Raw genomic sequence first — 25,032 nt, 5'->3', positions numbered from 1 at the left:
AAGGCTATTGACTTCTGTATGTTAATTTTGTATCCTGCAACCTTACTGTATTGGCTTATTGTTTCTAGTAGTCTTTTTGTGGATTCTTTGGGGTTTTCGATGTATGGGATCATATCATCTGCAAAAAGTGATACCTTTACTTCTTCTTTTCCGATATGGATGCCTTTTATTTCTTTGTCTTGTCTGATTGCTCTGGCTAGAACCTCTAGTACCACATTAAATAAGAGTGGAGAGAGTGGACAACCCTGTCTTGTTCCTGATTTAAGGGGGAAAGCCTTCAGTTTAGTGCCATTTAATATGATGTTAGCTGATGGTTTATCATATATGGCCTTTATCATGTTGAGATATTTTCCTTCTATACCCATTTTGTTGAGTCTTAAACATAAAATTGTGTTGTATTTTATCGAAAGCCTTTTCTGTGTCTATTGATAAGATCATGTGGTTTTTGTTCTTTGTTTTGTTGATATGGTGTATTATGTTAACCGTTTTACGTATGTTGAACCATCCTTGAGATTCTGGGATGAATCCCACTTGATCATGATGTATTATTTTTTTAATATGTTGTTGTATTCGATTTGCTAGTATTTTGTTTAGTATTTTAGCATCTGTATTCATTAGAGATATTGGTCTGTAGTTTTCTTTTTTTGTGCCATCCTTGCCTGGTTTTGGTATGAGGGTTATGTTGGCCACATAAAATGTGTTTGGAAGTATTGCTTCTTCTTCAATTTTTTGGAAGACTTTGAGTAGAATAGGAACCAAGTCTTCTTTGAATGTTTGATAAAATTCGCTGGTATAGCCGTCAGGGCCTGGACTTTTATTTTTGGGGAGGTTTTTAATGGTTTTTTCTATTTCTTCTCTACTGACAGGTCTGTTTAGGCTTTCTGCTTCTTCTTGACTCAGTCTAGGAAGGTTGTATTGTTCTAGGAATTTATCCATTTCTTCTAGGTTGTTGAATTTAGTGGCATAAAGTTTTTCATAGTATTCTACAATAATTCTTTGTATATCCACGGTGTCCGTGGTGATTTCTCCTCTTTCATTTTGGATTTTGTTTATATGAGTTCTTTCTCTTTTTTCCTTGGTAAGTCTTGCCAAGGGTTTGTCAATTTTGTTGATCTTTTCAAAGAACCAGCTCCTTGTTCTATTGATTTTTTCTATAGTTTTTCTGTTCTCTAATTCATTTATTTCTGCTCTGATTTTTATTATCTCCTTTCTTCAGCTGGTTTTGGGTTGTCTTTGTTCTTCTTTTTCTAGTTCCTTAAGGTGTGAAGTTAAGTGGTTCACTTGGGCTCTCTCTTGTTTGTTCATATATGCCTGAAGTGATATGAACTTCCCTCTTATCACTGCTTTTGCTGCATCCCATAGATTCTGATATGTCGTATTGTCATTTTCATTAGTCTGTATATATCTTTTGATCTCTGCACTTATTTCTTCTTTGACCCATTCATTTTTTAAAAGTATGTTGTTTAGTTTCCACATTTTTGTGGGATTTTTTCCCTCTTTTTTGCAGTTGAATTCTAGTTTCAAGGCTTTATGATCAGAAAATATGCTTGGTACAACTTCAACTTTTCTGAATTTGCTGATGTTGTTTTTGTGGCCCAACATATGGTCAATTCTTGAGAATGATCCATGTACACTGGAGAAAAATGTATACTCAGTCACTTTGGGATGAAATGTCCTGTAGATCTCTATCATATCCAGGTGCTCTAGTGTTTTGTTTAAGGCCACTATATCTTTGTTGATTCTCTGTTTGGATGACCGATCTAGAGCCGTCAGCGGTGTATTGAGGTCTCCAAGTATGATTGTATTTTTGTCAGTTTTTGTTTTAAGATCAATAAGTAGCTGTCTTATATATTTTGGTGCTCCTTGGTTTGGTGCATATATATTAAGAATTGTTATGTCTTCTTGATTCAGTGTCCCCTTAACCATTATGAAATGGCCATTTTTGTCTCTGAGTACTTTTCCTGTCTTGTAGTCAGCATTATCCGATGAGTATTGCTACGCCTGCTTTTTTTTGGATGTTATTTGCTTGGGGTATTGTTTTCCAGTCTTTCACTTTGAATTTGTTTTTATCCTTGTTACTTAGATGAGTTTCCTGTAGGCAGCATACAGTTGGATTTTCTTTTTTAATCCATTCTGCTACTCTGTGCCTTTTTATTGGTGAGTTTAATCCGTTTACATTTGGTGTAATTATTGATACTTGTGAATTCCCTATTGCCATTTTATATCTTGCTTTCTGTTAGTTTTGTGTCTTGTTTGATCCTTCTCTTTCGTTTTTCTATCTTTTGTTTTTATTTGGTTGTATTCCATACATCTTTCCTCTGTTGCTATCTTTTTTATCTCATGTGCTTCTGTGGTGGTTTTTTCAATGGTGGTTACCTTTGAGTAATGAAAAGGGTCCCTGCCCTGTTCATTGTAGCGAACTATTTTGTGAGTACTTTTGCACTCCATCGTCCTTAGCTACTGTTAATCTCCATCTTCTCCCCCTCTTTCTTTTTGTTGTTGTCACAGTTTAAATTTGGTTTTATTGTGTTCTTCTTGGAGCTTTTCGGGTGTATTGTGAATCATCTGGAGGCTCCAAGTATAGGTTTTTCTGTTTCTGGTTGAAGATCTTGTTGAGTTTTGGGGAGATTTATCGGTATCGCTTCCTACCCCGCCATTACTCTGACGTCATCTGCCCAATTTGTCTTTCTTAATCCCTTCACCTTTCTCACCCATCCACCCCAATCTCCTTCCCATCTGGCAATCATCAAAATGTTCTCTGTATGAGTCTGTTTCTGTTCTGCTTGTTCATTTTATTATTTATTTATTTTATTAAATTATTATTTTTTAAAGATATTATTTATTGATTTTACGGAGGGGAAAGCAAGAAGTATCAACTCGCCTGACCTGTGGTGGCGCAGTGGATAAAGCGTCGACCTGGAAATGCTGAGGTCGCCGGTTCAAAACCCTGGGCTTGCCTGGTCAAGGCACATATGGGAGTTGATGCTTCCAGCTCCTCCCCCCCTTCTCTCTCTCTCTGTCTCTCCTCTCTCTCTTTCTCTCTCTGTCTCTCCCTCTCCTCTCTAAAATGAATAAATAAATAAAAACAATAAAAAATTAAAAAAAAAAGAAGTATCAACTCATAGTTGCTTCACTTCAGTTGTTCATTGATTATTTGTCATCTGTGCCTTGACCTAGCAAATCCAGGTGCTCAAGTCAGCAACCTCAGCATTTCAGGTTGATGCTTTATCCACTGTGCCACCACAGGTCAGACTTTTAATTATTATTATGCAATTTTTTTCCTCAATGATTTGAGAGAGACAGAAAGGGAGAAGGAGAGTAAGAGAAGGAAAGAGAGAAAGAGAGAGAAAGCTCAACTCATTGTTCCACTTAGTTGTTCCTTTTAGTTGTGCACTCACTGGCTGCTTCTCATATATGCCCTGATGGGGGATCAAACCCACAGTCTCAGTATACCAGAACTATCCACTAAGCCAACTGGCCAGGGCTTTCTTTCTTTTTCAGATCTAATTGTTGATAGATATGTATTATTGCAAATTTTTTTTATTAAGTGAGAGGTGGGGAGGCAGAGAGACAGACTCCCACATATGCCCTGACCAGGATCCACCTGGCAAGCCCCCTACTGGGTGATGCTCTGCCCATCTATGGCCATTGCTTCATTGCTTGGCAACCAAGCTATTTCAGCACCTGAGGTGAAGCTATGGAACCATTCTCAGTGTCCAGGGCCAACTCGCTTGAACAAATGAGCCATGGCTGCGGGAAAGGAAGAGAGAGGGGAAGTAAGAGAAGGGGAAGGAGAAGAATGGAGAAGCAGATGGTCGCTTTTCCTGTGTTCCCTGACCGGGAATCGAACCCGGGACTTCCACACACTGGATTGATGCTCTACTACTGAGCAAACTAGCCAGGGCATTTAGTGCCATTTTATTGTTAATATTTTGGATCTTTTCTCCCCATCTTTTTCTTAAAGAAGAACCTTTAACATTTCTAATATTGGTTTGGTGGTGATAAACTCCTTCAGCTTTTTATTGCCTGGGAAGCTCTTACTATGTCCTTAGATTCTTGACTGCTTTGCTGGGTAGAGTAACCTTGGTTGTAGGTCCTTGCTTTTTATCACTTTCAATATTTCTTGCCAATCAGTTCTGGCCTGCAAAGTTTCTATTGAGAAATCAGCTGACAGTCTTAGGGGAGCTCCCTTGAAGGCAACTGTTTTTCTCTTGCTGCTTCTTTTATGATTCTTTGTCTTTAACCTTTTGCATTTTAATTATGATGTGTCTTGGTGTGGGACTCTTTGGGTTCATCTTGTTTGGGACTCTCTGACCTTCCTAGACTTGTATGTCTATGTCCTTCACCATGTTAGGGAAGTTTTCTACCATTATTTTTTTCAAATAGGTTTTCAATTTCTTGCTCTCTCTCTTCTCCTTCCAGCACTCCCATGATGCGAATGTTGGTGTGCTTGAAGTTGCCCCAGAGGTTTCTTACACTAATCTCAGTTTTTTGGATTCTTTTCCTTTTCACTGTTCTGATTGGGTGTTTTTTCCTTCCTTATATTCCAAATCACTGATTTGAGTCTCAGCTTCATCTACTCTATGTTTGTTTGTTTTTTGCTAGAGAGAGGGAGAGACAGAGAAACAGACAGAAAGGGAGAGAGATGTGAAGCACCGACTTGTAGTTGTGGTACTTTGGCTGTTCATTGATTGCTTTTTCATACGTGCCTTGATGGGGGGCTCCAGCTGAACCTGTGACCCCTTGCTCAAGCCAGCAACCTTGGGCTCAAGCCAGTGACCTTGGACTTCAAGCTAGCAACATTTGGGTTCAAAGGGTCATGTCTATGATCCCACATTCAAGCTGGTGACCCTGTGCTCAAGCTGGTGAGTCTGTGCTCAAGTAGGTGACCTTGAGGTTTTGAACCTGGGTCCTTAGCATCCCAGGTTGATGCTCTATCCACTGTGCCACCACCTGGTCAGGCCATCTACTCTACTGTTAATTCCCTGTAAATTATTCTTCATTTCAGTTAGTGGATCCTTCATTTCTGACTGGTTCCTTTTTATGATTTTTATGTTCTAAGTTCCTTGAGCATCCTCATAACTATTGTTTTGAACTTTGTCTGGTAGTTTGCTTGCCTCCATTTTGTTTAGCTATTTTTCTGGAGATTTCTTCTATTCTTTCATTTGGGACATGTTTCTTTATCTCCATATTTTGGCTGTTTCCCTATGTTTGTTTCTATGTTAGGTAGAGATGCTAAATTTCCCAGACTTGGTAGAGTTGCCTTGTGTAGTAGGTGTCCTATACGGCCTCATGGTGCAGCCTCCCTGGTCACTGGAGCTGGACACTCTAGCTGCAACCCTGTGTGGATTGTGCACACTGTCCTGTTGTAGTTGAGCCTTGACTGCTGTTGAAGTCACTTGGAGGGACTGACCACCAGGTTGATTGACAGTGAGGACCAGCTGTCATTGTCATTAGAGAAGTTGACCCCATGGAGCAGGACTTGCTTCAGTGGGGCTCTGGTTCTCACCAAGTCTATACATTGGGTGTATCTCTCGTGGTGATGGTAATCTGCCATTGTCTGAAGCTGTCCACTGGGTGCACTGGCTCTGGGGCTTCCTGGGAGGTACAAGGTAGCACCACCTGCCTGAAGCCACCCACCACGAGCTACAGAGCAATGTGCAGAGGGCTGCTACCTGTGTTGGGCCTGGAGGTGCCAAGCAGAGGTCAAGCTGTGAAGCAAGGCTGACTGCTGCTAGTGCTGGGCCTGAGGGCACTTACAAAGAGATACAGGGTACGTAGAGGCCAGATGCTGCCTGTTTGAGAGATTTTAGGAAAGTCTGAAACCTGAGACATGAGAGGCCATCTATATGGAAAAACCACTTGCAAATAGCTTGGGTGGGCCCACAAGTTGATTGGGCCTGGGTCTCAGGGAATGACCTGGGCAGGGCAAACAGTGTGAGTCAGGAAACTCAGATATGGCGCCTGCCTATTGACTCTGTAAGTGGGAGACGGGTCTCAGAAAAGGAACAATAGCTTCTTCCAGAACTTTTATCTGGCAGAAAGCTGCCCCCCTCCCCAGTTCTTGCTCTGATGCCAGACAACTCAGTTCCTCCCCTTATATCCATGGTTCCTTTCAAGCTGCTGGCCCAGCACTGGAGCTCAGAGGGAGTGAGTCTGAGTAATTCCATGCATGGGCCCTTTAAGAGGAACTGCCTGGGACTCTAGCAGCCTCCATCTCACTCAGCCACAGTCCCTGTTGGTTTTTACATTATGAGGACTTCTCTTTCTGGCCTTAGTATCCTGGGTTGGGGGCCCTGATGTGGGGCTGGTCCCCTCATCAGGGGGAAACTCCACAGAGAAGATATCTCTCCCAATTTGAAACTACCCCATGTGGGTGTGGGACCAGCCTGTTCCACATCTCCACCCCTCCTACCAGTTTTATGTATGTATGTATGTATGTATGTATTTATATAGGAGGGAGAGAGATGAGAAGCATCAACTTGTAGTTGCAGCACTTTAGTTGTTCACTGATTGTTTCTCATACATGCCTTGACCAAGATGCTCCAGCCAAGCCAGTGACCCCTTGCTCAAGCCAGCGACCACGGGATCATATTGATGATCCCATGCTCAAGCTTGTGACCTTGGGTTTTGCACCTGAGACCTCAGTGTCCTAGGTCAACGCTCTATCCACTGTGCCACCATTGATCAGGCTCAATGTGGCTTATTCTTTAAACCCTTAGTGATAGGACTTCCATTTAGCTTGATTTCAGGTGGTTTTGAATGATGATTGTTCTATAGTTTAGTTGTAATTTTGATGTGGTTGTAGGAAGATTTGAGTAGCATGTTCACCTATACTGCCATCTTGACCAGAAGTCTATACTAGGGATTTGGGGGGTTTAAAAAATGGAATATATATATATATATAATATATATATATCTCAGTATCATACTTTTCTCACTTAGTAATACTCTGTGGAAATCCTTCTAATTCAAGTATCCCAGTAGCTCAAGTCTGTTCTTTTTTTTTTATGTCTTCATGGTATATCAGTATAAAGTGTTACGGATGTTCTGTTAATTCATTCAATTATTCCCCTACTGATGGATAATCTGTTTATTTCCATTGTTTTTGTTTTGATATAAAGAATATATTTTGTTAAATAATTTATTTATTTTTTTTTTACAGAGACAGAGTGAATCAGAGAGAGGGATAGACAGGGACAGACAGACAGGAACAGAGAGAGATGAGAAGCATCAATCATTAGTTTTTTGTTGCGACACCTTAGTTGTCCATTGATTGCTTTCTCATATGTGCCTCGGGGTCTTGAACCTGGGTCCTCCGCATCCCAGTCCAACGCTTTATCCACTGCGCCACCGCCTGGTCAGGCTAAGTTTAATAATTTTTTAAACAAATTATTAACTTTAACCAGAGAGGACAAAGGAGAGAGAGAAAGAGGCAGAAACATCAATCTGTTCCTGCACGTGCTCTGACCAGGAATTGAACCAGCAACCTCTGTGCTTCGGGCCAATTCTCTAACCAACCGAACTATCCAGCCAGGGCTATATTGTATTTAAGTTTAAAGTCGATGAATATGCCTTGGTCCAGTAGCTCAGTTGGTTAGAGCATCATCCTGATATGATAATTGCAGGTTTGATCCCCAGTCAGGGAACATAAAAATCAACCAGTGAGTGCACAACTATGTGGAACAACAAACTGATGCTTCTCTCTCTCTCTCAAATCAATAAATAAACAAATATATATACAAAGTAGGTGCATCCTTGTATTCAGAGTGCATAAAGCATTAATGGGGTTCCCACTGGTCCCAAGGCACTGAGAGCAGGGGGTTCTTGTTGGGAAGATGTTTGAATGACAGGTAACAGATGCACATAGTAAAACAATCAAACAATACTCAATGGTTTACAGTGCAACTCCCTCCCAGCAGCACTGTTATCAGATCTACAGTCCATGGGTATGGAAGTACAACATATCAATAATGGTGTATGTTTGTTTTTTTTAAGTAGAAGGAGGCCAGATAGTGAGACAGACCTCCACATGCACTCTGACTGGAATCCACCTGGTAACCCCTGTCTGGGGCCAATGCTGGAATCAACCAAGCTATTTTTAGTGCCTGAGACTGACACTTGGGCCAAGGAACTATCCTCAGCACCCAGGGCCACACTCAAACCAATCGAACCACTGGCTGCAGAAGGGGAGGAGGGAACGAAGGGGGAGAGGGAGGAGGAGAGAAGTAGATGGTCACTTCTCCTGTGTGTCCTGACCAGGGATTGAACTAAAATGTACATATGCTGGCCAATGCTCTATCCACTGAGCCAGCCGGCCAGTACTGTTCTTTTTTTTATCATAACATAAATGATAGCAGGTTTTACACACTGTTTTCTTTTTCCAGAATAACTTCTTTTAAAAGAATGTTCTTGTGAACAAGGATGTGCAAAAGCTACACGTGCCATGAAAGACACACTAGTATCAAAGAGCAAGTTCACAGTAACTTGAATATATAATAGTACATACCATTTACATTTCAACAAACTGTACAGCAAAATACATGATCAACAAAGATGTATCTATAGGGCTGTGCCGGTGAGCCTTTTTATAAAAACCACCCAATTTTGCAGTGCTGGTCAACCTGGTCCCTCCCACTCACTAGTGGGTGTTCCAGCTTTCATGGTGGGCCAATCACAGCGTTGTTTGGTTGCTCCGCTACCGCCCACCATGAAAGCTGGAATGCCCACTAGTGGGCGGGAGGGACCAGGTTGACCAGCACTGCAAAAGTGGGAGGTTTCTATAAAAAGGCTTGCCAGCACGGCTGTAGGGCATTAATAAAAGGCTTGGAAGGAGACATGGGTAGCTTCCTCTGTGGAAGGAGTGGGAGTGGGAGTGGGATGGAGACAAGGCAATAGTGTGAATGGAGAAATTTCACTTGTATTCTGTATTCTGTAAACTTAATTCCTCAAACAATGGGAAAATTAATGTATCACCTCTGTAATTAAAAATAGATTAAAAACTAGAATTTAAAATAAAGCTAAGACATGGAAATGATGAGTCCATTATGCTATTACTTTTAATAATATGATGACTGAGAAAATATTTAGGGAGTTGAATTTATTCTGTAAACACTTGGCGAATGTTGCAGAGCAAGCATCATTTTAAAGAAACTTCTTGATGAATGCTCTTATAAAAGATTTAGCAAATTTGCACATTTGAATAGTGTCATAATGTCATATTGGGTTTTCTTCCCTTGAGAAAAAGTCTGCATAAATGCCTAGTGGTTTTAAGATATATGTGTGTGTCTGACCTGTGGTGGTGCAGGTGGATAAAGTGTCAACCTGGAATGCTGAGGTTGCTGGTTCAAGACCCTGGGCTTGCCTGGTCAAGGCACATATGGAAGTTGATGCTTCCTGCTACCCCCCCACCTTTACTCTCTCTCTCTTTCTCCTCTCTCTAAAGTCAATAAATAAAATCTTAAATAAAATAAAATAAAGCTAAGACAAATGCAGGATTCTTTGTCAGGATTTCATTAAAAATGTACAGAACAACATATAATGCATTACTTACTCTTTGCCACCATCAGGATCCTGCACATCCTTAAGGTAGAGAGAAAAATCGATCACTCCAACCTATCAAAATAAAAGGCACAGGTTTACATTTGATCTTAGCGAAAAGGCTAAGAAGCAATAAAAAATAATGCACAAGTAAAAAATCACTTTCCTGCTTTCCACACAATCTTTCCTTACAATCTTTAAAATTCTGGTTACTATGAAAAATTCTGGATATTTACATTCCTGTCTCTTTCTTATATACATTGAGGTTAACCAGCTTTATAAAATTCAATCAAACGCACAAGCCAAGAAAAAAAGTAACCCCACCATTATCTTCTAGAAAACTAACTAAAAATCAGATGTTAAGGGAATATTCAGAAATTTTACCACCTACTTAATATTAATTTTGTGTATTTATTCAATAATCAAGTTGTTGATAAAGATCAACAAAGTTCTTTGGGTACAAAGTAATAAAAAAACAAAGGCAGAGGAGAGATTCGGACCCCTGCAGCACTGTTATCAGAAGGTCACTAAAGTGGTGACTTTTACTGACACTGACTCCTTTGTTCCCTGGACTGTGTTGACACTGTCCAATCATTATTCTAGAGAAAATACTCTGCTGCTGCAGGAAAAAAGGGAAGACAAAGACCCCTCACACATCTCAACGTCAAGGGCTTTGGCCAGAAATAAAGCACCTGAGAGAGAATGAGTGAGGGTCCTAGTCTGCCACTGTCCACTGCAGCGTAAGTGAAGCTATTCCTATTTTAAATATAACAAAATTGGGTCTACCAATAGAGAAATGTTTTAAAATAATTTTACAGCCATATCACAGAATACCAGGCAACCCTAACAAAGAATGCAGCAGAAAGATACATGATATAAAGGATGCTACAGGATAAAATTTTAAGTCAATGCCCTGGCCAGATGGCTCAGTTGGTTAGAGCGTTGTCCCAGAGCACAGTGGTGCTTTCCATTACTCTCATTAAAATCAATAAATACAATTTTTAAAAATGAAGTGAAAGAATAATAGGTATAGCATTAATTCCTTATGGTAACCCTACTCATACTAAAGCCAGAGCTATGTGTGATGGCTTCTGCAATTGCTGTTGTACCTCCCACTAAGCTATGTTTCTAAGTCTTTTTTTAAAAAATAACTTACTAATTTTAGCGTGAGAGGAAAGGAGGGTAGGGGGGAGAAAGAGAGAGAAAGGGAGAAAGGGAGGGAGGGAGGGAGGGAGGGAGGGAGAAAGACATCGATCTGTTCCTGTATGTGCCCTGATGGGGGATCAAACTGGCAACCTCTGCGCTCCCCAACAATGCTCTAACCAACCGAGCTACCCAGCCAGGGCTATATTCCCAACTTTTGAACTTGGGCAGCCTTAGTAATGGTCTTGATGAGTTAGAAAGCAGCAGAAATGATGCTATGGCTTCTGCAGCCAGGTTATCAAGGGCAATACAAACTTCTTCCTGGTGCTTTCTCTGGGGAATTACACCTTTGAAATTTGAAGCTGCCATGAAAGCAGTCTGGCTGCTCTGAAGCCTCCATGCTGGACACCAGGGAGAGACCACATGCGAACAGAGAGGCCAACAAACCCCTGCTGTTCTAGTCCCCAGCTCATGAAACCTTTTCAGCTCAGAAACCAGCCAAGTGAGAACAAGCCTTCAGTGATTCCTGCCCACACACCAATTGACTGTGGTCACAGAAGCTCCTAAGGAAGAAGTGCAACTGTGAGAGATACAGTTGTTATTGCTTACATGCCTGTTGATTGTTACACAGAAATAGAAAACCAGAAAAAACTTAATTTAAAACAAAACCTATGTATACATAATTGCATAAAGAAGTAGAGTTCTACTATCCCCCCTTCCCAATTTTTATCACTAATTGTGGGAATGACAGTGGGACTGAGGGCAGAGGGGAGAAGGGCAGTTTTAATTTCACTTTTCACACTTTTATATAAGTTAATGCTTTTTCAAGAAATAAAAAATTAGCCCTGGCCAGTTGGCTCAGTGGTAGAGCATCAGCCTGGCATGTGAAAGTCCCAGGTTTGATTCCCGGTCAGGGTACACCATCTGCTTCTCCATTTCTTTTCCTCCTTTCTCTTTCTTTCTCTCCCCCCCTGCCCCCCCCCCCCCCCCGCCACAGCCATGGCTTGATTGGTTCAAGCAAAGTTGGCCCCAGGTGCTGAGGATGGCTCCATGGCCTCACTTCAGGTGCTAAAATAGCTCGGTTGCCAAACAATGGAGCAGTAGCCCCAGATGGGCAAATCATTGCCTCCTAGGGGGCTTGCCAGGTAGACCCTGGTCGGTGCATGCAGGAGCCTGTCTCTCTGCCTCCCTGCCTCTCATTTAATAAAAAAAATAATAAAGTAGGCCCTGGCCGGTTGGCTCAGCGGTAGAGCATCGGCCTGGCATGCAAGGGGTCCCGGGTTCGATTCCCGGCCAGGGCACACAGGAGAAGTGCCCATCTGCTTCTCCACCCCTCCCCCTCTCCTTCCTCTCTGTCTCTCTCTTCCCCTCCCGCAACGAGGGTCCATTGGAGCAAAGATGGCCTGGGCGCTGGGGATGGCTCCTTGGCCTCTGCCCCAGACGCTAGAGTGGCTCTGGTCTCGACAGAGCATCGCCCCCAGGTGGGCAGAGCGTCACCCCCTGGTGGGCATGCAGGGTGGATCCCGGTCGGGCGCATGCGGGAGTCTGTCTGACTGTCTCTCCCCGTTTCCAGCTTCGGAAAATACAAAAAAATAAAAAACAAATAAAAATAAAATAAAATAAATAAAGTAATAAAAAAGAAACATATATGCAACTGAAAAAACCAATGATAGAAAAAATGAAATATAGAAAATGAACGATAGAAAAATGAAAGAATTAATACCCAAAGTAGAAATGAATAGATTCAAAAGCAAACAAAGCCCTCCTTCCAAAGCAGAACTGATTAATACAAGAGCTGCTTCTTTGAGTTCAACAAAGAAGACTGACCTATACCAAACAGAGTCACTATATAGCAAGTGCACAATTTTACAAACGAGCAAGGTGAGGTTTTAAGAAGCCACAAGAGGGAGAAAAAGATGGCAGCGGAGTAGGCGGATGCACAGATGCCCAGCTCTCACCACCAAACTGGAATACAAAGCAATTTAGGAAAAATCAGCATAAAAAACCAACTCTGAACTGAAAGAACGGCTCTCAAAAACCAAGGAGCAAAGAAGAAACCACAGGAGTCCTGATAGGGAGCCCCTGAACCTCCTCTAATTGCCGAAACGGAGGGGGGGGGGGGGCTGAGAGCCCAGGGAGGATCTCGGAGGGAGGGGAGCAGAAACTACTGCTCACAGCCACTTGCCTGGCGACCAGGGAGCGAGGTGCATTGAAAGGACCAGCTTATCTCCCAGGTGGAGAGGACAGGGAGAGGGACAGACTGTGAGGGGCTAAGGAATGCAGGACATGAGCTAAAAGGGCTGACTGACTCATCCGTGCTGGAGGTGGCCATAGCTGGGGGAGGGACTGAACCTTTCACAAAACAGAGCTGAAGTGCTTCCGGATCAGAGATCTCCGGACATCTCTCCAGCTCCAATCACCGCAACAAGACACAGCTGAAAACAAGAAGTGGGGAGGAGGGGCAGTAACTCAGGTCTCTACGGAGATCTGAGATACACCTCCCCCTACTGAAGCTGAGAAAACACCCTGCCCCCAGTGAGATTAGCTGGCTAAAGAGGCCTTCAGAGTCTCAGGTTACACCCACCGCATTCCTAGATACAGTTTCAAGGAAGCCCCCTGCTGAGATCAGTAAACAAGACTATCACCTGTTAAGAAAACAAACAAATCAAGACTTCAAAGCTGCCCAAATCCAAAAGTGGGTTACAGATAACAGCTGATACCAACCCAAGAAGACCTAGAAATAACACAACTGAAAACTGGAGGCAGACAACACCAAGCCTAGACTCAACCAACTCTATAAATAAAACACCCAAAAAAGAGGATGAGAAGACAAAGGAGTGCAATCCAAATGAAACCACACCCCTTCGAGAGATGAACTGAGTGATATGGAAATAATCAAACTTCCAGATGCGGAGTTCAAAATAATGATTGTAAGGATGCTTAGGGATCTTAGAACAACAATGGAGGGTCAGTATGAAAACCTAAATAAAGAAATAGCAAGTATAAAAAAGAATCAGTTGGAGATGACAAATACAATATCAGAAATAAAGACCACAATGGAAGGAATTAAAAACAGGATAGACAGAGCAGAGGATCGAATCAGCGAGTTAGAGGACAACTGGAATGAAGGCATAAAAGCAGAGAAGAAAAAAGAGACTCAAAAAGTCAGAGGAAACTCTTAGAGAGCTCTGTGACAACATGAAGAGAAACAACATCCGCATCATAGGGGTTCCTGAAGAAGAAGAAAAAGAACAAGGGATAGAGACTTTGTTCAATCATATCATAGCTGAAAACTTCCCTAAATTAATGCAAGAGAAACTCTCACAAATCCAAGAAGCACAGAGGACTCCATTAAAGAGAAACCCAAAGAAACCTACACCAAGACACATCATAATTAAAATACCAAAGCTAAGCGATAAAGAGAAAATATTAAAAGCTGCAAGAGAAAAAAAAGTTATCACCTACAAAGGAGCCCCCATAAGGATGACATCTGACTTCTCAACAGAAACACTTGAGGCCAGAAGGGAATGGCAAGAAATATTCAAAGTAATGCAGAACAAGAACCTACAACCAAGACTACTTTATCCAGCAAGGCTATCGTTTAAAATCGAAGGAGAAATAAAAAGCTTCCCAGACAAAAAACAACTCAAGGAATTCATTACAACCAAACCAATGCTGCAGGAAATGTTAAGGGGCCTGGTGTAAACAGATCAAAGTGGGAAAAGAATACAGCAAAAAAAGGAATACACCTTTAAAGAAGAAAATGGCAATAAACAACTACATATCAATAATAACCTTAAATGTAAATGGATTAAATGATCCAATCAAAAGACATAGGATAGCTGTGTGGATAAGAAAACAGGACCCATACATATGTTGTCTACAAGAGACACACCTTAGAACAAAAGACACACATAGATTGAAGGTAAAAGGATGGAAAAAAACGTTTCATGCAAACGGAAATGAAAAAAAAGTTGGGGTAGCAATACTTATATCAGACAAATTGGACTTTAAAACAAAGGATATAGTAAGAGATAAAGAAGGCCACTACATAATGATAAAGGGAGTAATCCAACAGGAAGATATAACTATTATAAATATCTATGCACCTAATATAGGAGCACCCAAATATATAAAACAGACTTTGATGGATTTATAGGGCGAGATCAACAACAATACTATAATAGTAGGGGATTTCAATACCCCACTAACATCACTAGATAGATCCTCAAGAAAGAAAATTAACAAAGAAACAGCAGACTTATGGGAAACACTAGATCAACTCGATTTAATAGATATCTTCAGAACCTTTCACCCTAAAGCAGCAGAATATACATTCTTTTCAAGTGCTCATGGTACATTCTCTAGGATAGACCACATGTTAGGGCACAAAAGTGCTCTCAACAAATTTAAGAAGACTGAAATCGTATCAAGCACTTTCTCCGATCACAACGGCATGAAACTAGAAATGAATCACAACAGAAAAGCTCAAAAATTCTCAAACACATGGAAACTAAATAGCAGGTTGTTAAATAATGAATGGATTAAGAATGAGATCAAAGAAGAAATAAAAAAATTCCTAGAAACGAATGACAATGAGCATACAACTCAAAATTTATGGGACACAGCGAAAGCAGTGCTGAGAGGGAAATTCATAGCACTACAGGCACACTTGCAGAAGCTAGAAAAAGCTCAAATAAACAACTTAACCCTGCATCTAAAAGAATTAGAAAAAGAACAGCAAGTAAAGCCCAAATGTAATAGAAGGAAGGAAATAATAAAGATCAGAGCAGAAATAAATGACATAGAGGCTAAAGAAACAATACAGAGGATCAATGAAACTAGGAGCTGGTTCTTTGAAAAGGTAAACAAGATTGATGAGCTTTTAACTAGACTCACCAAGAAAAAGAGAGAGAGGACTCAAATAAATAAAATTAGAAATGAGAGAGGAGAAATAACAACTGACACAACAGAAATACAAAATATTGTAAGAAAATACTATGAAGAACTATATGCCAAAAGACTAGAAAATCTAGATGAAATGGACAAATTCCTTAAAACATACAATCTTCCAAAAATCAATCTGGAAGAATCAGAAAATCTAAACAGACCGATTACAACAAAGGAGATCAAAACAGTTATCAAAAAACTCCCAACAAAGAAAAGTCCAGGGCCCGATGGCTTCACAACAGAATTCTACCAAATATTCAAAGAAGAACTAACTCCTATCCTTCTCAAACTATTTCAAAAAATTCAAGAGGAAGGAAGACTTCCAAGCTCCTTTTATGAGGCAAGCATAATTCTGATTCCAAAACCAGGCAAAGACAACACAAAGAAAGAAAATTATAGGCCAATATCTCTGATGAATATTGATGCTAAAATCTTCAACAAAATATTAGCAAACCGGATCCAACAATATATGGAAAAAATCATACACCATGATCAAGTGGGATTTATTCTGGGGAGGCAAGGCTGGTACAATATTCGTAAATCATCAATGTGATTCATCACATAAACAAAAAGAAGGAGAAAAACCATATGATAATTTCAATAGATGCAGAAAATGCATTTGATAAAATCCAGCACCCATTCATGATCAAAACTCTCAGCAAAGTGGGAATACAGGGAACATACCTCAACATGATAAAAGCCATCTATGAGAAACCCACAGCCAACATCATACTCAATGGGCAAAAATTAAAAGCAATACCCTTAAGATCAGGAACAAGGCAGGGGTGCCCCCTTTCACCACTCTTATTTAACATGGTCCTGGAAGTCCTAGCCACAGCAATCAGACAAGAAGAAGAAATAAAAGGCATTCAAGTTGGAAAAGAAGAAGTAAAACTATCATTATTTGCAGATGATATGATATTGTATATAGAAAACCCTAAAGTCTCAGTCAAAAAACTACTGGACCTGATAAATAAATTCAGCAAAGTGGCAGGATATAAAATCAATACTCAGAAATCAGAGGCATTTTTATACACCAACAATGAACAGTCAGAAAGAGAAATTAAGGAAACAATCCCCTTCACAATTACAACCAAAAAAATAAAGTACCTAGGAATAAACTTAACCAAGGAGACTAAAGACTTGTACTTGGAAAATTACAAAGCATTGATAAAAGAAATCAAGGAAGATACAAACAAGTGGAAGCATATCCCGTGCTCATGGTTAGGAAGAATAAAATCATTAAAATGTCTATATTACCCAAAGCAATCTATAAATTCAATGCAATACCAATTAAAATACCAATGACATACTTCAAAGATACAGAACACATATTCCAAAAATTTATATGGAACCAAAAGAGAACACGAATAGCCTCAGCAATCTTGAAAAAGAAGAATAAAGTGGGAGGTATCACACTTCCTGATATCAAGTTATACTACAAAGCCATTGTACTCAAAACAGCCTGGTGCCTGACCTGTGGTGGCGCGGTGGATAAAGCATCGACCTGGAATGCTGAGGTTGCTGGTTCAAAACCCTGGGCTTGCCTGGTCAAGGCACATATGGGAGTTGATGCTTCCTGCTCCTCCTCCCCTTCTCTCTCTCTCTCTCTCTCTCTCCTTCCCCCCCCCTCTAAAAAAATGAATAAATAAAAATAATTTTAAAAACAAACAAACAAAAAAAAAACAGCCTGGTACTGGCATAAGAACAGGCATATAGATCAATGGAACAGAACAGAGAACCCAGAAATAAACCCTCAGTTCTATGGACAACTGATATTTGACAAAGAAGGCAAGGAAATACAATGGAGTAAAGACAGCCTCTTTAACAAACGGTGTTGGGAAAATTGGACAGCTACCTGCAAAAAAATGAAACTAGATCACCAGCTTACACCACTCACAAAAATAAACTCAAAATGGATAAAAGACTTAAATGTAGGCCGTGAAACCATAAGCATCTTAGAAGAAATCATAGGCAGTAAGCTCTCGGACATCTCTCGGAGCAATATATTTGCTGATTTATCTCCACGGGGAAGTGAAATAAAAGACAGGATAAACAAATGGGACTATATCAAACTAAAAAGCTTTTGCACAGCTAAAGACAACAAGAACAGAATAAAAAGACAAACTACACAATGGGAGAACATATTTGACAATACGTCTGATAAGGGGCTAATAACCAAAATTTATAAAGAACTTGTAAATCTCAACACCAGGAAGACAAACAACCCAATCCAAAAATGGGCAAAAGAGATGAATAGACACTTCTCCAAAGAGGACATACAGATGGCCAATAGGCATATGAAAAAATGCTCAAAAATCACTAATCATTAGAGAAATGCAAATTAAAACCACAATGAGATATCACCTCACACCAGTCAGAATGGCGCTAATCAACAAAACAACACAGAGTAAGTGCTGATGAGGATGTGGAGAAAAGGGAACCCTCCTGCACTGCTGGTGGGAATGCAGACTGGTGCAGCCTCTGTGGAAAACAGTATGGAGATTCCTCAAAAAACTGAAAATCGAACTGCCTTTTGACCCAGCTATCCCACTTTTAGGAATATACCCCAAGGACACCATAGAATGGCTCAAAAAGGAGAAATGCACCCCCATGTTTGTGGCAGCATTGTTCACAATAGCGAAGATCTGGAAACAGCCCAAGTGTCCCTCAGAGGACGAGTAGATTAAAAAGCTTTGGTACATATATACTATGGAATACTACTCAGCCATAAGAAATGATGACATCGGATCATTTACAATAACATGGATGGACCTTGATAACATTATACGGAGTGAAATAAGTAAATCAGAAAAAAAACTAAGAACTACATGAATCCATACATAGAAGGGACATAAAAATGAGACTCAGAGACATGAACAAGAATGTGATGGCAACAGGGGTGGGGGGTGGGGGGAGGGGGGATGGGGTGAAGAAAGAGAGAGGGGTTGGGGGAGGGGAGGGGCACAAAGAAAACCAGATAGAAGGTGACAGAAGATAATTTAACTTTGCGGGAGGGGTATACAGCATAATCAAATGTCAAAATAATCTAGAGATGTTTTCTCTCAACATATGTACCCTGATTTATCAATGTCACTGCATTAAATTTAATAAATAAATTTTTTAAAAAAAGCCACAAGAGAATATGTTCATAAAACAAATCAATCTGAATCAAACAAATGACTTCTGTAAAAATATAAATGACTAAGAAATTTTCCTAAGACTTAGGAAATCAATACATTAACCAAAGGCTACAAAAAATTTAATGTTTTCAAAGAACTAGGACCAATAAAAGCATAAAGCTGAAGTGGTAATAAAAGCAAATTCTAACAAATCTTCAAAGAAAAAAAATTCCTGCTCTAATAAACTGCTGTAGAAAACAAGAAAAAGGATTATTATCTGGCTTATTTTATGAGGTTAATACAATCCTGATGCTGAAAAATGACAAAGCAGTAAAGAAAAGGAAAATTCAGAACAGTGTCACTAATAAGGTAAAATACAAAAAAAAACAAATAAACCATAGCCATATTAAATTTAGGAACACACTCAAAGAATATGCATGATGATGAGCAGGGTTTATTTTAGGAATGCATTCATAATATCACAGCAGGAAACTTATGACTCCAATTATATTTACGGTTAAAAACAAATATGACATTTCAACAGATGCCAAAAAAGTACTTTACAGGATTCAACGTAAGAATGCAAAGTAAATTAGAAACAGTACTTTCTAAACATGAGAAGGACTCCTCAGACACTAACAGCAAACACTCATACTTTATGCTGACAGATGAGAGGCACTGCACTAAAGAGAGCAGGGGCTCATTCACATCTATTTTTAAATAAAATTCCCAATCTTTATTTTTGAATTTGACAAAGTGATGTTCAAGTTCAGCTGGCAGAAAGGACAACTTGAACTATGCTGTCAAAAATGTATAACAGCCTGACCAGGTGGTGGCACAGTGGATAGAGCGTCAGACTACGATGCCGAGGACCCAGGTTCGAGACCCCGAGGTCGCCAGCTTGAGCGCGGGCTCATCTGGTTTGAGCAAAAAGCTCACCATCTTGGACCCAGGGTCGCTGGCTTGAGCAGGGGGTTACTGGGTCTGCTAAAGACCCATGGTCAAGGCACATATGAGAAAGCAATCAATGAACAACTAAGGTGTCGCAATGCGCAACAAAAAAATAATGATTGATGCTTCTCATTTCTCTCCGTTCCTGTCTGTCCCCATCTATCCTTCTCTCTGACTCTCTCTGTCTCTGCAATAAAAATAAAAAAATAAAAATAAAAAATGAGAAAAAAATGTAAAACAAAGTAGGCAAGAGGTGAACTACCAGGGAGTATAAAACATACCACGCGGCTCTAGGAGTTAAAAGACTGCTACTGGCATAGGAATAAAAAGATCCAGGGACTAAACAGAGTCTAGAAATAAACCTCAGCATATTATGGATATTTCACACAATAAAGGTGGAATTTCAAAGAAGTAGAAAAATAATATACAGGATAATCAGAAAACTGGTTTGCCACTTGTCAAGAAATCTAGACTTACACTGTACACTATATCAAAACAAAGGACATGCAGATTATTTTTTTTCCTTTTTATTGAATTTACTGGGTGACACTGGGGTTATAAAGGTTTCAGGTGCACAGTTCTACAACACACATTCTTTACATCTTATTGAGTGTTCACCACAAGTCAAGTCTCCGTCCATCACCATTTACCTCCTCATACACCCAACCTCGCCCACCTTCTCCCTCCAGCAATCACCACATTGCTGTCTGCGTACATAATTTTTTTTCCTTTTTTTTTATAACTTTATTTTTATTTTATTATTATTATTATTATTTTTTACAGGGACAGAGAAAGAGTAAGAGAGAGGGATAGATAGTGACAGGAACAGAGAGAGATGAGAAGCATCAATCATCAGTTTCTCGTTGCAACACCTTAGTTGTTCATTGATTGCTTTCTCATATGTGCCTTGACCGTGGGCCTTCAGCAGACCAAGTGACCCCTTGCTCAGGGACCTTAGGTCCGAGCTGGTGAGCTTTTTTTTTTACTCAACCCAGATGAGCTCGTGCTCAAGCTGGCGACCTCGGGGTCTTGAACCTGGGTCTTCGGCATCCCAGTCCGACGCTCTATCCACTGCGCCACTACCTGGTCAGCCCCCCCCCCCCCTCTTTTAAGGGAGAGAAAAAGACAGGAAGGGAGAGGGATGAGAAGCATCAGCTCATAATGGTGGCACTTTAGTTGTTCATTATTTGCTTCTCATACATGCCTTGACAGGGGTACTCCAGCCAAGCCACTGGCCCCTTACTCAAGCCAGTGATTTTGGGCTTCAAGACACTGATCTTTGGGCTCAAGTCAGCAACCATGGGATCATTGAGATGATCCCATCCTTAAGACGGTGAACCCGTGCTCAAGCTGGAGACCTTGGGGTTTCAAACCTGGGACCTCAGCATCCTAGGTTGATGCTCTATCCACTGTGAAACCACTGGTCAGGCTCTTATTTTTTTCTTTTTTGCTCAATCCTCCCACTTCCTCACTCAGACCCACACCTCCCAAAAGCTGTCAGTCTGCTCTCTGAGTCTGTCTCTATTTTGCTTGTTCATTTTGTTTATTAGATTCTACATATGAGTGAAATCATATGGTACTCGTCTTTTTCTGACTGGCTTATTTCACTTAGCACAATACTCTCCAGGTCCATTTATACTGTCACAAAGGGTAATATTTTCTTATGGCTAAGTAGTATTCCATTCAGGGGTCCCCAAACTTTTTACACAAGGGGCCAGTTCACTGTCCTTCAGACGGTTGGAGGGCCGCCACATACAGTGCTCCTCTCACTGACCACCAATGAAAGAGGTGTCCCTTCTGGAAGTGCGGCAGGGGGCCGGATAAATGGCCTCAGGGGGCCACATGTGGCCCGCGGGCCGTAGTTTGGGGATGCCTGGTAAATGTATCACAGCATTTTTATCCAATCATCTACTGATGGGCACTTGGGCTGCTTCCATATCTTGCTTATTGTAAATAATGCTGCAAAGAACATAAGAGTGCATATATTCTTTCCAATTAGTGTTTCAGGTTTCTTTGGATAATTCCCAGAAGTGGAGTCACTGGATCATGTGCAGTTCCATTTTTAACTTATTAAGGTAACTCCATACTGCTTTCCACAGTGACTGCACCAATCTGTATTCTCAGGAAGAGTGCACAAAGGTTCTTTCTCCACATCGTTGTCAACACTTGTTGTTTGTTGATTTATTGATGACAGCCATTCTGACAAGTGTGAAGTGAAATCTCATTGTGGTTTTAATTTGCATTTTTTATTAGCGACATTGAGCATCTTTTCATGTCTATTGGCCATCTGTATGTCCTCTTTGGAGAACTGTCTATTCAAGTCCTTTATCCATTTTTTTTAAACATTTTCTTTAATTTTTATTTTTATTTTATTTATTCATTTTAGAAAGGAGAGAGAGAGGGAGAGAGAGAGAAAGAGAGAGAGAAGAGGGAGGAGCAGGAAGCATCAACTACCATATGTGCCTTGACCAGGCAAGCCCAGGGTTTTGAACCGGCAACCTCAGCATTTCCAGGTCGATGCTTTATCCACTGCGCCACCACAGGTCAGGCTATCCATTTTTTTTTAAAGTTTTTTTAAAAATTTTTTTATTTATTCATTTTAGAGGGGAGAGAGAGAGAGAAAGAAGGGGGGAGGAGCAGGAAGCTTCAGTTCCCATATGTGCCTTGACCGGGCAAGCCCAGGGTTTTGAACCGGCAACCTCAGCATTCCAGGCCGATGCTTTATCCACTGCACCACCACAGGTCAGGCGTCCTTTATCCATTTTTTAATTGAATTTTTTTTTAAGTTTTATAAGTTCTTTATAAATTTTGGATATTAAACCCTTATCAGATGTATCTGCGAACATCTTCTCTCATTCAGTGGGTTGTCTTTTCATTGTATTGATGGTTTCCTTTGCTGTGCAAAAGCCTTTTAGTTTGATGTAATACCATTTGTTTATTTTTTCTATTGTTTCCTTTGCCCAAGGGTTTGTATCAGAGAAAATATTGCTACAAGAATTGTCTGAGATTTTATTGCCTACATTTTCTTCTAGAATTTTTATGATTTTGAGTTTAATATAAGTTCTTAATGCATTTTGAGTTTAATCTTGTGTAAAAAGGTGCTCTAGTTTCATTTTTTGAATGTATCTGTTCAGTTTTCCTAACACCATTTATTGAATACACTGTCTTTACCCTACTGTATGTTTTTGCCCCCTCTATCAAATGTTAATTAACTATAAAGGTGTGGGTTTATTCCTGGGCTCTCTATTCTGTTCCATTGATGTATATATCTGTGTTTATGCCATGCCGTTTTGATTACTATGGCCTTGTAGTATAGTTTAATTTCAGATAGTATAATTCCTCCAACTTTGCTCTTCTTTCTCAAGATTGCTGTGGGCGCCTGACCAGGCTGTGGCGCAGTGGATAAAGCGTCGGACTGGGATGCAGAGGACCCAGATTCCAGACCCCGAGGTCACCAGCTTGAGCATAGGCTCATCTGGTTTGAGCAAAAGCTCACCAGCTTGGACCCAAGGTCACTGGCTGGAGCAAGGGGTTATTTGGTCTGCTGAAGGCCTGCGGTCAAGGCACATATGAGAAAGCAATCAATGAACAACTAAGGTGTCGCAATGCGCAATGAAAAACTAATGATTGATGCTTCTCATCTCTCTGTTCCTGTCTGTCCCTGTGTATCCCTCTGTCTCTGTTAAAAAAAAAAAAAAAAAAAGATTGCTGTGGGTAGTCGGGGTCATTTGTGGTTCTATATACATTTTTGGAATATTTGTTCTAGTCCTGTGAAGTAAGTCATTGGTATCTTGATAGGAATTGCTTTGAATCTATAGGTTGCTTTGGGGAGTATGGACATTTTAGTGATATTGATTCGTTCTACCCATTAACACAATATATGCTTTTACTTATGTATATCTTCTTCAACTTCTTTCTTCAGTGTCTTATAATTTTCTACGTACAGGACTTTTACATCCTTGGTTAAATTTATTCTTAGGTATTTTATTCTTTTTGAAACAATTGTGAATGGGATTGTTTTCTTAGTTTCCCCTTCCAAAAGTTCATTATTGGTGTAAAAAAATGCAACTGATTTCTGGATATTTCTTTTGTATCCTGATAATTACTGAATTAATTTTTCAGTTCCAGTAGTTTCTTGGCAGAATATTTAGGGTTCTCTATTACAGTATCGTGTCATTATGTAAATAATGACAGTTTAATTCTTCTTTCCAATTTGGATGGCTTTTATTTCTTCTTGTCTGATTGTTGTGACTGGGACTTCCAGTACTATGTTGAATAATAGTGGTGAAAGCAGACATCCCTATCTTGTTCCTGATCTTAAGGGAAATGATTGTAGCTTTGCCCACTGAGTATGAAATTGGCCTGGGTTTTATCATAAATGGCCTTTATTACATTGAGGTATGGTCCCTCCATTCCCACTTTGCTGACAGTTTTTATCATAAAGGAATGCTGGATTTTATCAAATGCTTTTTCTTTATCTATTCATATGATCATGTGGTTTTTATCCTTCACTTTGTTTATGTGGTATATCATGTTTATTGATTTGAAAATACTATACCAGCCTTGCATTGACAGACTAAATCATGGTGTATGATATCTTCTTTGTTTGTTGTATGATATTTTTAATGTTTGCTGGATCTGGTTTGCCTAGTTTGTTGAGAAATTTAGCATCTATGTTCATCAGGGATATCGGCCTATAATTTTCCTTCTTTGTAGTGTCTTTATCTGGTTTTGAAATTAGGATAATGCTGGCCTCGTAAAATGTGCTTGAGCAGGGGTAGTCAACATTTTTATACCTACCGCCCACTTTTGTATCTCTGTTAGTAGTAAAATTTTCTTTTTTCTTTTTTGTATTTTTTTCTGAAGCTGGAAACGGGGAGAGACAGTCAGACATACTCCTGCATGCACCTGACCGGGATCCACCCGGAGCGCCCACCAGGGGCGACGCTCTGCCCACCAGGGGGCGATGCTCTGCCCATCCGGGGCGTCGCTCTGCGGCAACCAGAGCCACTCTAGCACCTGGGGCAGAGGCCAAGGGGCCATCCCTAGCGCCCAGGCCATCTTTGCTCCAATGGAGCCTTGGCTGCGGGAGGGGAAGAGAGAGACAGAGAGGAAGGGGGGGGTGGAGAAGCAAATGGGCGCTTCTCCTATGTGCCCTGGCCGGGAATCGAACCCGGGTCCCTGCATGCCAGGCTGACGCTCTACCGCTGAGCCAACCGGCCAGGGCTCTTTTTTTTTTAATATTTTATTTATTGATTTTTTAGAGAGGGAGGAGTGAGAGAGAGAGACAGAGAGAGAGAAAGAAGGGGGAGGAGCAGGAAGCATC

The 25,032-nt window shown here is 40.5% G+C and overlaps 1 protein-coding gene across 2 annotated transcripts in view; it reads right to left on the bottom strand.

Moving 5' to 3' along the window:
- Positions 1–25,032, bottom strand: part of RUFY1 (RUN and FYVE domain containing 1) — a 117,096-nt gene that overhangs the window by 49,756 nt on the left and 42,308 nt on the right. For both annotated transcript variants that reach the window (XM_066342386.1, XM_066342387.1), the window contains one exon: positions 9,554–9,615. In XM_066342386.1, the coding sequence (XP_066198483.1) occupies positions 9,554–9,615 (62 nt within the window). The remainder of the gene's footprint in view (positions 1–9,553; positions 9,616–25,032) is intronic.

This window comes from Saccopteryx leptura, chromosome 6 (assembly GCF_036850995.1).
Source record: "Saccopteryx leptura isolate mSacLep1 chromosome 6, mSacLep1_pri_phased_curated, whole genome shotgun sequence".
Classification (NCBI taxonomy): domain Eukaryota; kingdom Metazoa; phylum Chordata; class Mammalia; order Chiroptera; family Emballonuridae; genus Saccopteryx; species Saccopteryx leptura.
This window is presented reverse-complemented; position numbering and strand designations above follow the sequence as displayed.